The sequence below is a fragment of the Penaeus monodon genome, chromosome 16 (genome assembly GCF_015228065.2).
Source record: "Penaeus monodon isolate SGIC_2016 chromosome 16, NSTDA_Pmon_1, whole genome shotgun sequence".
Lineage (NCBI taxonomy): Eukaryota > Metazoa > Arthropoda > Malacostraca > Decapoda > Penaeidae > Penaeus > Penaeus monodon.
Window position 1 is genome coordinate 14,447,440 of NC_051401.1, and position 15,689 is coordinate 14,463,128.

General features: G+C 33.5%; 1 protein-coding gene across 1 annotated transcript; it reads right to left on the reverse strand.

The window, feature by feature from the left end:
* Window positions 1-4,206: 4,206 nt before the first annotated feature.
* On the reverse strand, window positions 4,207-12,597 carry LOC119582944 (leucine-rich repeat-containing protein 40-like). Its single transcript, XM_037931457.1, has 14 exons — window positions 12,371-12,597; window positions 12,047-12,209; window positions 10,904-11,127; window positions 10,526-10,722; window positions 9,607-9,810; window positions 9,292-9,415; window positions 8,695-8,867; window positions 8,302-8,507; window positions 7,868-8,025; window positions 7,373-7,574; window positions 5,284-5,372; window positions 4,832-4,949; window positions 4,486-4,632; window positions 4,207-4,279 (listed from the first exon to the last, which is right to left on the reverse strand). The coding sequence occupies exons 1-14, from the start codon at window positions 12,591-12,593 to the stop codon at window positions 4,207-4,209; spliced, it is 2,301 nt and encodes a 766-aa protein (XP_037787385.1). The 5' UTR covers window positions 12,594-12,597.
* Between the last annotated feature and the right edge of the window lie 3,092 nt (window positions 12,598-15,689).

Below are 15,689 nucleotides of genomic sequence, written 5' to 3' on the forward strand. Positions count from 1 at the left end.
ATTTTCAAAAAAAAATTACAAAAACTCCCACTCTTAAAAAAAAAATTCACATTACCTAGGGGAGGATCTTTTTTTAAGTCTAGTAGTTATGAAACTCCATTTTACATTAATTACATTTAAATTTTAATGTTTCACAACTATATTAAAGTGTTTGTAAAACAGGAAGGCTTCTAAATCATTCATTTTATACTAATGAAACCTATTTCCAAGGCATACCCAGTGGTGGATATTCAATACTTGTTAAACATTTTTCATTTACACCGACCACAAAATCTAATCTATATGTAATACGTCTTGACAACAGAGTTTTGCACCTGTAACAAATGTTCTGGTAACTAATAATTCTTTGCTGAAATGTCTGATATTTACATGTTAGTGCTATGTATTATATTCATAAGGTCGTGTCCATTTTAGATTAGCTAAGCCTTCAGTATCCCCCTCATTATTTTCTATTAAATTGGCAATAAGCCACTTAGTTTGCCTACCAATTCACACATTTGTAAATTGCAGATACATTTTTGTTAGACAGGCCTACATAAGTTCACTACACACGGCACTGGCAATGCTCCAAATTCCAGCAATTGGGGCAGACCTTCAATGTGATAATTAGGGTCAGGGCACTCTGTCTGATTATTCATCAAACATGGCCAGAGGTTAGTGTTTAGCATGAGTATCTAAAAACATGGAGACAATAAATTATAAAATGTTAATTTTAAATAAAAGCTGCATCAACTATTGTCAAAGTACTGTAATACTGTACAAGAGCACTGCAGTCTATCATTCATAAATATATTACCTTAATTTGCAAGAATTCTACATGTTCAGACATTAAATTTCTAATTATTCAGGGTTGTTAGGTAAACTCACCAAATAATGATTTCCTGCACCATGCCATTGTTTTAACAAATAAATGTGTTAGACAGTCATATAGCACTATGGTAAGTATTGTGGTGGTAGGGAATTTAAAAGTTCTTTATTAGAACAAAATGTTTTATATCTCAATGGTCTTGTGGCTAAGATAGTATGATAGTGAAAGTAGTAGAAAGAGGGGGAGTAAATGGGGTAGGATAGGGATTGATAGAAGGGCAAGGGTTAAGGACCAAGGGTGGTTAGATCAAATGGAGGATATTTATACATCTGACAAAGGAGAACAGGCTGTTAATTGAAAAGGTGGGGGATTCTTTGAGGATGTTTGACAGTTTGGGGGGTTGGAGAAGTAACACAATGTGGAGCATAGAGGTGGGTTGCAATGTGACATGGGGTATTAATGAGTGAGTCAGGTGTGACCTATTTGTTGATGGGAAGAATATTTTCCTAGTATCTGTTCTAGTGGTATGGGTCCAACCAAGGGGATATGGAAGGTTTTATGGTGCACTAGCTTTCACATACAGTCAGCCAATTGAGCTGAAAATTTTGTACAGCAAACACACATTTACTGCAATACATGCTTCTGACTGTAATATACTTTATTTTTAAGGGAAAACCTAAAAGATAATTATTTAATGATAACTTTAAAAAATAAATAATAACAATAACAATATTAACATAAAGCCTACTTTTGAGGGTCTCTATCTCCTCAATGCCCACAGTCAGGACCAAACAAATCGACAACTTGGTTTCAGACTCCATCACATATGACATGGGTACTTAGGTTAGACATCATCCTGTATCAGTGGGTTAAGAATTTCCATAATTAATTTTTGGACTTTTTCTATGTACTAGTGAATAATTTCACTCATTACTACACATACTACTGAATAATTTCACACATTATTACATAAACATAACTTAAGCTGCCAGTTATTATTATTATTTATTTATTTTATTTTTTAATTTTTTTGTTACAAAGCACCAAGAGGGTCAACTTATCCCATTTCAGACGGGTCATGTGTACTGGTGTCATAACAAACTGCTTCGTCCATGGGGTACCCCTATATGTGCGGCAATGCGCCACAGCAAGTGGAGCAGGATGTTCAGCTTGATGTAGTGGACTTCCGCACCCAGTGTCTGGCCATTGCCAGAAATCACCAGAGTTTATCATGCTCAGGGATTTCTGTCCTCTGCTCAAGTAATTTAACAGTCTTTTCTTCTCCCCCTTTCCTTCTCCTCTCCAACCCTGCTCCTGTCCACTCCCTAAGATGTGTGAGCCATGTAGAAAGGATAAATGGCTGACTTTAGGGAGCCATGGGCCTGGTATTCATGTTTTGTTGTCTACCTTTTACCCCTCATGGAGGCCCTGAGGAGTGAACACATACTCCAGGTTTACCCATTCCCTGATCCCTGGCTTTCCTTTGATCACGACTTTCAACGCTGCTGCTACTACTACCCCCTCCTCAATACCTGCTGTCAGCTCAATTCATTCCAAGTCACCCACCTCTTAATACTTGACTTCCTTCATGTGATTCCTAGTTTTGATCCCCAGGTTTTTCACTTCTTATTTCTCTGATGCCCATTCATAATGACTCTTTGATCTAATTGCCCTTATCCCCTATTTCCTCTTTTGCTGATCCCTGCCTTACACAATGAACTTTCAAGGGGATTCCTTTTGATAACTAGTTTCCCTTCCTCAAATGCATACTTATCCTCAATTTGTTCTAATTCCTCTTAATCTCCCCCTTTCCCCCTTTTGCTAGTTCCTACCTTAACTCATTTACTCTCCCTCTCTAACATCACCACTCTTTTCCCCTTTTCAATACATACCATCCTAATATACAGTACAACTTTTGATATGTAGCACATTTAATCATCACTACCCCCTGTACCCTTTTTGCTACTACACCTTCCTATCATGATAAATAATCTTTGATGCCTAACACATTTATTTGTTTTGTAACCATTAACCATTCAACTGATTATTTTGAAGTCACCACAAAATCATTTGCAAAAGTATATATTACAAAATTTCCATAAGGCAATAACCTAATGAATCAAATATATGAACATATTCTTAATTCTACAAAGCTGAAGAGGGGTGTACCATATTTAACTGTGATATCTACTATAAAAATACATTTGGAGAAAACAAGATTATAAATTAAGTGATAGTTTTGTAAGATAAGTAATGATAACTACTGTATAAATCATTAAAGTATTATAGTACTTACTTTTGTACTGTGAGCACTAAAATTTTTGAAAGAAATCATTTACCATTTAACAAGATAAAAGTCAGAAATTTAAGAGCTAATGTAAAACAATATAATATAATAATATAATGACAATAATATAACAATAATAATATAGCAGAAGTTAAAGGAAATAGAAAAATATATGACTGCTTTGTGAACTGTCAAATTTAACATTATAAGACTATGAGAAAGTAGAAGGCAAAGCATAACATTATTTGAATGAGTAGATATGGAAAAAAAGTTAAAAGTAACAAAAATACAAGTACATATAGCATTTAAAATTATATTAAATATATATTTTCAATAATCTCAGCTAAATGCATCAATAAGGTTCAGTAAATTATTTTAAGCCATTTGCATTACTAAGCACAGATAATTAGCACATTTTATAATTAAATAAAATTATTTTATTCTCAATTTTCCCATACACCTAACATGAAAAATAACTAAAACCACAGTATTATGACTTATTACACTAATAAACAGTCCTAATTCATCATTTATCATTTATGGGAACTGATAAGTATAAGTATAGAATTCCTGAATCAATGTCCACATTAAAACCATATTTACAAATCACATTTTAAGTACACATTACAAAATCGAGCAGATTTTTTTCAGTGCAATAATAAAATCCATTTTAGAATATTATATACCACAGTTATATTTTGGAAAAAATTATGAAAGGTACATTTATATCATACTTTTGTAAAGAATAATCCACATATTTAAGATTTTTCCTATAACCTCTTTGGTAGTATGTACAGTAACAGCAAATTTCAGCAGTATCAAATATTAAAAATAAAATAGAATTATTTAAAGCTGTAGTTAATCTTGGTACCTATGAAAAGTATGGAAACACAAGTGTATACACATTACTAAACATGCAAATACACATTTAAATGACAAAGCAAGTGCTTGTGCAAGGTTCCACCACCTGAAATCTTTTTAAAATAACTTTCAGCCCTTCATCTTTCATCCTCTCTGAATTAAATCAGTAAGCTAGTTATCACAAATTTCTCCTCTCAATGAATGCATAACTTGCTTGCTCAACAAGCATAAATACATTCAGTATCACGTACTATAAAACAATTGGTTTGGACTGCTTCTTGTCCATTTCCTGAAGGGTCACTGGGCTCCTTAAAAAGGTATGCCTAGGGGAAAGATTATGTTTACTTACAGATACTTACACATACAGACATGAGCATGCGGATGGATTTGAATTTATATTATTATATCACTTCTATTATAGAATAAACTGGTCCTTTATACTTCTCCCTACATATAGCAAACTAGTATTATTCAGAGAATATGTTTCATTACTGAGGTCAATAGTTTAAAGTTTGAGAATATCCTTTACAATGTACCACATATATGTTGCTTTACATCTTTAACAGATTCACTGATCAACAATTCTTGTTCGCAAGTAGTCCAGATCTCTCGAGTTCCTTTAGCTAAAATGGCAGTCCTTGGTACCCTGAATGCATTTCCTTCTAGTTGCAGAGTTCTAAAAGTAATTATATTTTTTCTGACTTATTTTCTTTATCTTTTAATTACTTTAAAGAAATTGTAATATCTGCAACCCCTGTTATAATAAAACTCATTTTAAAAAATTACTCAACTTGCAAGTAATTTTAGCTACTTAAACTACAGAATTATAATGTTACAATAAAAGGAAGCCATACTATAATCATTCCACAACAAACCTTAGCTGTGTCATGTTTCCAAGCAGAGGTGGGACAAAATCTATGTTGTTGTTGTGGAGGTCCAGAGTTGAAATTCGTTTCAACTTTGAGAGACCTTCAACATAAATAGAAGAAATTTTTTGTTGTCCCCAGCAAATAAAATTTCAAGCTGTGCCATTTCATAGACACAGCTGGCACTGTTCAAATCTGAAATAAATATTGATAATTTCTTTTATCTGTCCTAATACTGAAGACCTACTTTAATCTATTTCACAATACTTATAACCATGCTGGCAATATTTTCTTATTACTTAATGAGTGGATAAAGTAGTAAGTTTTCAATTCTCAAACAGGTAAACAATGAACTTGTACCAAATTTGCAGAAATTTTTGATTTCACGTAGATACAGGCATTGTGCAAGATCTGTGGGTAAATCAGTAAGTTGGTTTCCTTGTACATCTAAGAACTGTAACCGCTGAATGTCCCAAAGAATGCTGGGATTGATGTTAGCTTATTCATGCCCAGCATAACTTCTGATACATGACGTGATAACATCTCCAGTCTGGAAAAAAAAAAAAATAATAAAAAATAATAATAATAATAATTCAATGATCAATAATAATAATAATAATAAATAATGATAATAATAATCATCATAACAATGATAATAATAACAATTACAATAATACCGACTGTAATTTAGAAAGTAACTTCATCAAAAACAAGCTCAGTGACTTTTTGAAAGGCATTACTTGATCCCTGAGTAAATGCTTCTTTTTTTAATAAATCTATTATCATATCAACTTTGATATAGTTTCACTACTATTACTATCATCTTAGTAGTGACAGTATTTGTATAACTTCTTATCCCATCAGTATTTAGTAGTAGTAGAAGTGGTATAGTAATAGTAGTAGTAGTAGTAGTAGTAGTAGTAGTAGTAGTAGCAGTATTTTGTGGTAGCTGTAGTAGTAGTAGTAGTAGTAGTAGAAATATAGCAGTAATAAAAATAATAGTAATATGTAAAAGCATTTAGCAGAAGTAGAAATAGTATTTAATAGTAGTTGTAGTAGTGGTGGGTGGTAGTAATAAGTATAAGTAGGACTAAGTAGTAAGTAGAAGTAAGTTGACTAAGTAGTAGTATTAACAGTAGAAGTTAGTAATAATAATAATAGTTAATAGTAGTAAGTAGTAGTACCAGAAGCTGCAACAGTATAGTAGTGTAAGTAATAGGTGCAGTAGTAGTAAATAGTAAGTATTAGCAGTAGTAGTTTTAGTAGTAAGTAATAGTAGCCAGTAGTAATTATTAGCAATAGTAGCAGTAGTAGTAAGAAGCAGCAGTGGAAGTAGTGAGTAGCATAGTATAGTAGTAGTGGTAGTGGTGATGGTGTGGTAGCAGTAGTAGTAGTAGCAATGGTACTATTAGTATTAATAGTAGTACTAGTAGTAGCAGTAGAAGTGGAAGCAGTATTATTTTTGCAGAAGTATTTAGTAGTAGTAGTGATGGTGGATTTAACTAGCAGTAGTAAGTAGGAATAAGTAATAAGAAGTATAGTAATAAGTTGTAAATAAGTATAGTACCCATAGTAACAACAGTAGTAATTAGTTGTAGTTGTAGTAATCGTCCATAGTAGTAAAAGTAGTTGTGGTAGTAGTAACAGTAATACTTTTAGCATTAGCTGCAGTAGAAGCATTAGTAAAAGTAGTAACAGAAGTAGCATGATTAGTAGCAATAGTAGTTATAATTGGAGTAGTAGTGGTAGTATTTGTAACAGTAGTAGTAGTAATACTAGTAGTCAGTAATATTAATAACAGATGTATAGTAGTAGAAGCAGAAGTGGAAGTAGAAGTAGCAGTAGTATTGTGTAGAAGTATTTAGTAAAAGTAGTAGTGGTCGTGATGTAAGTAGCAGCAGTAAGTAGAAATAAGTGGTAAGTAGTAGTAGTAGTAGTAGTAACAACAGCAGTATTAGTAGTAGCTATAATAGTAGTAGTAGTAGTAGTAGTAGTAATAGTAGTAGTAGATGTAGAAGTAGTAGTAGAAGTAGTAGTAGTAGTAGCAGAGGTTGTAGTAGTAAGCAGTAGTAGTATTATCAGTAGTGGTTGTAGTAGTAAGTAGTAGTAGTAGTAGTAATAATAGTTGTAGTGGTGGTGGTGGTGGTGGTAGTTTTGGTGGAGGTGGTGGAGGGGATGGTGGTGGACGTGGGGTGCAGGTGGAGGAGGAGGAAGAGGTGGAAGAGGTGGAGGAGGTGGTGTTGGTGGTGATAGAGGAGGTGGTGGTGGTGGTATTTTGGTGGAGGTGGTGGAGGTGCAGGTGGAGGAGGTGGTGGAGGTAGAAGAGGTGGTGGAGGTGGTGGTAGCAGTTGTAGTAGTAGCAGCAAAATAATAATTAATAGTATCACTGATAGTAATAGTAGTTTAACTAGAAAAGTAAAATGTTAATTATTTTTTTCTGACACTTTTCTTTATCTTACACTTAAACAAAATATACAATATAAAAATTACTAAATAGTCACAGAATATGGTGAACTTCCTTTTTCATTTCCAATTAACCAACAAACTTACTTTTCTGGAACCTGAGACAGGATATTTTTACTGAGATCAACTGTTCTCACTCCTGCTTCTGCTGCATTTTCAATCAGTTTATCTGGAATTTCTGCAGTTTTTTCATTGTATGCCATTGTCTGAGTAGTCCTCATCTGGTACTTGTCTGGAATTGCTTTTTCTCCCATTATCAGGTTTGTGTCAACAGGTGTATTTTCAAAACCTGATAAAAATAAGAAAATATGCTTTTATTTAGACTGTTGATACCATAGTTACTGTCTACACAAATTAAATAATTAATAAGATTTTAGCAAGGCTTTATATATTTCTTGCTTTATAAAATATATAATGTCTATCTTAACTAAAATCTTTTTAAGATCTATCAAAAAATATATAATACATGTTGATTTCCACTGACACGGACATGCTCTGGATAAAACTACACACAAAACATGATCTTAACATGATAATGTCTATATTATCAACAATATTTGCTTTGGTAACATAATCTCTTACCAGGGAATGTATTGACAGGAGCTGAGACTCTTGAGCGTAAGTACTTCAAGAGCTGCATTGTTCCACGTTGGATAATATCACGTCGAATCAGTCTCATGGGATTACCATCCAATGGCATGGACTTTAAATGGGGAAGAAGGCCAATATGGTAGGGAAGGCTACAGAGAGAAAGAGAAAAAAAAAAAAAAAAGAATTCCAGTAATGACTAAACTGAAATGAAGATGAAATATTTTGGACACCGAATTTCTACTATTTGATGTTTAAAATATTTTCTTTAATATCACTTAGTAGTTAAAACTGAATTACCAAGTTCCCAGTTCATTGGTATATTATCTAAGCAGTTAGAAACTTCATTTTAAACTCCATATATATTTGGTACTCTAAAATGACAGTCTAAACTGCAAATGAAGTCTCACCTACATACCCTGTATTACTTTATTTTTGTTGAACTTGATACTGTCATTAAACTTAACCCAATATTAAAAGCCCTACTTACGTAGACCAGGTTGTTATTAGTAATATCAAGCCGCTCAAGCCCCTGAAGCAATGTTATCTGATCAGGTAAATCATCGATCTGATTGTCTCGTAGGTCTAACACACTTATCCCAGTCAAATGATTTAGCTGTTCTGCCTCTATCTCCTGTAAATGGAAAGTACATTAATATTACAAAATCTTTTTATCTATATATTATAAATGTTATTACCTGATTACATATAAAATATATATGCAATCCACTATAAAATATCAAAAATAAAAAAATACACCAAATTCCTTATTCATGCTCAACCATATTACTGTAGCAACAGATGTGTAGTCAATAGCTAACCTTAATGAAATTGAAACCAAGATGCAGCTCCTTTAATGATGCACAGTTATGTAAAGGAGGGAGAATTTGGATCGAGTTGTAGCGGAGGTAGAGTTGCTCTAATTTCTGCAAGTTACCAATGGAATCTGGAAGGCTTTTCAGCTCATTCTGGTTTAGATCAAGTTGATTCAGACCTAAGAGAAAATGATGATTTTTAAAAATCTGTCATTTACCAGGAATGCACATATAAATGAAAAATAAGTTATCCCACACAAGAAATACAAAATACACAACAAATAATCATAAGCCTTACTTATTACATCATCTTATATCTTAAATGTTTTCAGATAATTAACATAAAAGACTTTTATGAAGCAAGAGGGAGGATACATATTATCACACAATCATGATAATGGTAATGATATATATTTCCTCAAATGACTCAATACACAAAACTAAAAAGTAACCATTACTGATAACAATATCAACAAAAACCCACAAACAGCACCTGTAGCACAATCACAGCATGAAAAAGGACTTCTCATTAAGTTCACAAGAGAAGAAACACTGATACATACAGGATATACCTCTTAACATGTAAAAATTGAGGTTACTAACCAAAACAATCTCCAATTTCATATGGAAGCTCTTGTAACTTATTATTTGAGGCATTAAACTTTGAGAGACGCTGCATGTATCCTATACTTGAAGGTAGCTCTGTCAGAACATTGTGTGAAACATCCTGCAAAAAAATCAGTTAAAAAATATTATCTAAACTTTCTGAGGCTTGAGTGGTATAGCTCGGATCTTTATGTGCCTAATCTAGGTCATGTAGGTTCAAATACTTTCCAGGAAGTCATGTATGCATAAAACATGTAAATCTGAGAGTAAATCATACACTCAAAACCCTTGAAAACAGGTTAAGATAATTACCAAATATTCCAACACTGTGAGATTTCCCAGGTCATTGGAGAGAGATGACAACTGGTTGTGATCCAGCTGCAGCGACCTTAAATCTGATATAAGGAAAAGTCCAGCTGGCAATTCTTCAAGACGATTGTGGCTTAGGTTCAAGCGATGAAGGCAGGTCAGTTCACCAATAGTTGAAGGGAGGGAGGTCAAACAATTGTCTGACAACTGGAAATAAGCAAATGATGCCTAATAATTATTAAATCTTAAATATGTCCTTGCAATGTTTCATCTAAGTTATTGCCAACTCAAAAGTCCGAATGATATAGACTGGTCTTGATGAAATGCATACAAGATTACAGAAAAATTGCAAGGGCAAATACATAAATGAATTTAAAACAGTAGAAAGATTCCAAGTCCTTTGGATATATAAATGGGTACTAGAGAGGAAGACAAAAAATAGAAACAGGCAATATAACAATCAGTACCAGCTGCATGAAAGTCCATAACATCAAAGAAAATAAGAGAAAAAAAGAAAAAAAATCAGTTTTTTATATTATAAGTATCCAGCATATAACATATAAATAAACATACAGTACCCCCTTTACCTATACAACCTATGGTGAGGCAAAACCTGAATTTTGGATGGCAATAGAGCTTTATGTTCTTCCATTTTACATAGCTATGGGATTTTATGGCTCTGACAGTACTTGTTTTTGAACTGCAGCCCTTCAAAGTTGTTCTTAATCCTCAATTTTCTAATCTTTTAATGTAATACAGTAATCAACTTGTTTAGAATCCCAACTTCTAAATTTCAGCTTAAGTGAACCACCTTAAAATTAACACCAAAACAGTTGCCAAACTGTTCCCATAATTTCCTCTTACCACATTTATTTCCTCTTACCATATGCTTAAACCTAAATTTGCTTATGCACAAACTCACATCAAGAACTTGGAGAGACATGAGGTTGCTTATCTTGGGAGATATAGATGAGAGACAATTAGAGGAGAGATACAGACGGGTGAGATCTGTTTGTTCCCACCAGCGATCATCATCAGTATTATCCATGCTCATACCCATCATCATCTTCTTGGCTTCATCAGCATCCATCTCATGAATGTGATACACTTTATCAGGCACTGAAAAAAGACAAAAAAAAAAAAAATAACACTGAAATCACACAAAATAAGGAATTCAAAGAAGTAAACTAGCTAGACTCAACAATTATAGAACAATTCTTCATTAAACCAAAAATAACAATAACACTATCTTGAGTATTATCATTCTTCTGTTCAAAATAAAGGAATCACAAACTCATACCTTCATGCATTCCTCTGTTGGAAAGATTGAGCTGCCCTGATCTTCTAGCCATTTTGATGATCTGTGGATGTAACACTTCTGACTTTGCTTCATCAAACACAGAACCAACATTGGCAAAACCTTGCATCATAGGACGTCCACCACGTACACGTATCCTTGCGCGCACGGATCCGTAGGCTCTTGAGGTTGGCTTGCGAGGAGGGTTTAACTTTGGGGTTTTGGTACTGTTATAAAAGGAACAGTAGGGTTAACTTTAAAAGTCAGCAAAAGAAAGACTGGGGAAAGGGGGCAGTTAGAACAAGAAAAAGGAGGAAGAGGACTGGTTATGATGATGAAATTGAAGATGGGGTAATGGATAGGAAAACATGAAGGAGGAGAAAGAAAAGGATACATGGTGGGGCAAGGAGAGGAGGAAACAGTAAGGGAAGGGGAAGGAGAGAGGAGAAAAGAGGAGTACGAATAAGACAACTGACTAGCCCTAACCTGCCAAGACCTGGCACTTACTCTAAGTAGGCTCTCTCTAGAGCTTTGATGGCTCTGGTGATATGAAATACAACCTCTCACTGAGCATTCAGTCTCACACAAAGAACTCTCCATTTCCCATCTTCATATTAACACAACCAGGACCTGGCAGGGAAAGTAGAAAGGACAGGGAGAAGAGAGAAAAGGGAAGAGGGATGGGCAAGGAGGGAGTGGACAAGAGAGAAGAGTAAATAAATAAAAAAAATAAATAAATTAATTAAAAAAAAATAAAAAAAAAAATAAAAAAAAAAAGGTGAGAAGGAGGTGAAGGAAAGAAGAAAAGAAGAAGAAGAAGAAGAAGAAGAAGAAGAAGAAGAAGAAGAAGAAGAAGAAGAAGAAGAAGAAGAAGAAGAAGAAGAAGAAGAAGAAGAAGAAAAAGAAGAAGAAGAGAAGAAGAAGAGAAAGAAAGGGAGGAGGAGGAGGAAGAGAAGGAGGAGGAGAAGGAAGAAAATGTCCCAGAGAAAGAAAAGAAGAAAAAGACAAATAATGCTATGAAGATAATCATCAACTCTCTGGCTTCATAACTTTTAAGAACCCCCCCAAAAATGTTTTAAATCTTACGTATTAAATTCAATAATAATAACATTTATAAAAATAACACAAATAATCTGATAAACCTACCCATCCTCATCAACTGTATCCGAGTCTTTTCTGCTCGACCCTGAAGATCCTGATCCCCTGCTCATCCTGGAGGCTGCTGTTGCGGTCCTGGACCCGCCACGAGAAACTCCACGAGAGCCTCTGCTTCTTGGGGGACCTAAGGGTTTATTTGTCTTTGGGGGATCTGCCATGAAGGAATAGAAAATGAGAGAGAGAAAGGAAAAAAATAATAATCATACCTTATACCCACTTTTCTCTTTAAATATTTTTCAAAAGTATTAACAGAAAATAACATAGTAATTAACCAATATCAGGACACTGAACAATGAAACAAAATTTCTGTACCCATTCCCAGTTCTGATGGACTAGCACTCAGAGGTGGAAAGCTTGACCTTATTGGAGCAAGATGCCTTGTTGGTGAAGGATGTGGCAAGCGACCAACCAGACCAGAGCCCCTTGTGATTGGTGTTGGTAACCTGGGGAGAGCAATGCAATCAACAATAAGGATTTTCAAGTGTACACTCTCATTTCTCCTTTTCTCTTTTGGGTGACAAAAAATAAACCACATGCAAATGTCTATTTCCTTTTTAGTTACATTTTTGTATTTTCATAGAAATGATGGAGGCAGTTATATCAATAAGGGTATAAAATTAAAATGAAACTATATTTCAAACACAGATTTTCTACTCTTACATGCCATTTTTCTCAAGAACTATTACAATCTATTTAAGTTATATATTGACTGATAAAGTATGGTGATGCAGCAATTAAAATGTTGCATTTCATATAATGAATTTGCTACACAGTGCAAGTGGTAATGATAGCATCTATTAAGTCTTCTCTGTTATGCTTGAATAAGTGACATGCTAGTTGCTTTGATGTAAAAGAATTGTAAACTGGTATCTGAAATATTACACCGATAAAGGACTGTGTTCTACTTTTTCTAGTACTTTGCAAGAACATTCAGACTTCCTTCACCTTTTCTACAAAGTCTATAATTTCATTTAAATCCATATTATTCACCATATCATAAAATTTCTGAAAATTATTTATCTTGCTTACAAGGAAAGGCTATATAAACATGATAGTTTTCCAGTAGCTAAGATGAAGGAATGCCAAAGGGGTTATGTTGTCTTGAAGACTACTCACTGAATCACTTTTGATTCACTTGAATACCATGTATCTGAGGGCAGATCTTCACCAAAGAAGCTAATATGTTGATAGTTGTTTGTGGTCAACCATTTTCTTCATGAATAAAAAGTTTTATTCTATACACTATTGTTCATATCTTCATTTTATTTTCTTGGTTTAGATGACCCGGTTCAGCACTAGTCAGTTCAGGAGAGAAATGAAACAAATGAAGGTTGACAAATCACACTGCAACCCTATATTCTTTACTTGGGAGACATTTCTTTCTAGACATCTTTGTTTTAGGATCATGAAAGATAAGCAACTAAAACAGTTACTATTGTGACAGCATTTGAAAGTTTTCTTACTTCTGTGCTTAGTTCTGAAGAAGGCACATTCTGTATCTGTCCCCATAGCAGACCTATTAAGCAATAATAAGCATTTTAAGCTTTAGATGCCAGTTCATGTTAGAGAACATTTGTTTGTACATTTACATATCTTGAGAGCATGTTTCCCTTTGAAAGCACTCATTGAGTGTTGTGGCTTGCTCTCTCGTGCTTGAAGGAGCAGGACAACTGACAAGGACACAGCTAGGGTATAATGGTTAGTCTAGTCTTATCCAGGACAAATAGGGAGTGTGGGGAAGAGGTCCCTGGTTGACCAGAATATATGTATACTGCCTACTGTTGCCATCAATGCACTGGCAATGAAAAAGCTAGCAAACATAATGGCTACAAGGATTTTTCTTGACAATCCAAATTCCCAGTTCTGGAAGGTATGAGGGTGCAGGGCTTTAATCTTATTTACAACTCAGACTCCTATCATTAAATACAGGACATATTCAAAATGTACATGACACACAAATATACAATTTTCTTATATTACAATAAGTAATATCTTATTTAATTTTCTTGAAATATCTCATGTCTAAGGTAAGTACATGATATTTACAAACGTTTTTGAGGACATAAAGAAATTCGAGATAATTTCTTTTCTGTAACAGAAGAAACTGGTGCAGCAAAGAAATTCATGAAAAGGCAGCAACCAAATTAAATAATCAATCAATCAAAGATGGATACATAATAACAGAAAATCAGAAAAAAACAACAATACCAATTTTATAAAAAAAAAATAATAATAATAATAATAATAACACACAAAAGCAACCACAGCATTCATAAACACACAAAACTCTTGGTCAAAGAGTGCAACTTCTCACAAAACATCATGTGCAGTTTAACACAATATGGAAGTAATTCAGGTTACGCCATATCATTAACCTAATATAGGAACACAAAATCAAATAAAAGAACAAGAGGTTAGTTTAAACAAATTTATTTCAATCCCCTCATCAAGTAACAGAATCAGGGATACATATCTATATTTAGGACAGCACACAAGTTTTCTATCTTCTATATATATACATATACTATTTCTTATCAAACTACATACTTGCTCTTTGGTACTGGAATGCGACTACCTGGGGCTGGCAAGGTGATTTACTTGTGCCTCCCAAACTGCTTTTATCTTCCTCATTCCACATTACTGATCACCATACTAATCTCTGAAAGCATTACATGGTCAGATAAAATTTATAAATTTGGCAATTCTGCCTTATTAGTAATCACTGCATTTCATGTATAACGTTAATGAACTGTTGAATACATAAATTTACATACCATATCTACAATGCATGAACAAACATCCACAAATAACCTTGCATAAATTAATGTCCATAAGCAGTCACCTACATACCTGTCTACATAGACATCCACATCAACATTTACCTCAATATATCAAAACCTAAATCCACAGTATAACAAAAGGACTACTACAATATTATGACTTTATAGTGATAAACTCGAGGGGGAGGAAGTTTATGAAATAACCAATATCTGCATAAAAAAGAAGGAAAAAAAATAATACCCACACAATTAAATTTATTACAGAAATTATGAATGGAGTTTGCAAAAGGCTACATTGCAATAGCAAATATCTTAATCAGAATACCTAATTGCATCAAGGTTTATCTATTTGTGTGTTGGGGTGATAACAAAAAGAGAACTAGAATTTAAACTGGTCTGCTGTAAATATTCATGTTGAAGAGTGAAAGATAATTGATATACATAACAAAAAATGTAATTATATTATAGTCTGTGTCAAAACAAAACCACACTTTGTCATGAATAAAAAGTGACTAAACATTGTTGGACGGGTCTGGGGAACATTCAGAATTTTCACGGAACATTCTCAACAATGGTTGCATTCAGGTGGGAAATATCTTTTTGTATATATACACACCATAAACTTTTACACACACACACACACACACACACACACACACACACACACACACACAAACACAACACACACACACACACACACACAACACACACACACACACACACACAACACAAACACACACACAAACATATATAATATATATATATATTATATATATATATATATATATATATATAAATTTTAATATATATATATATATATATATATATAATATAAATTATAAATAATATAT

Excerpts from the sequence above, each read along its gene's own strand:
- LOC119582944 (XM_037931457.1), bottom strand. The coding sequence starts at position 12,593 with ATGTGGTTTATTTTTTGTCACCCAAAAGAGAAAAGGAGAAATGAGAGT. Across the intron at positions 12,210-12,370 it reads TCCATCAGAACTGGGAATGG|ATCCCCCAAAGACAAATAAA; the intron begins GTACAGAAATTT and ends CCTTCATGGCAG. Across the intron at positions 4,950-5,283 it reads ATTCTTTGGGACATTCAGCG|AAATTTCTTCTATTTATGTT; the intron begins GTTACAGTTCTT and ends GGGGACAACAAA.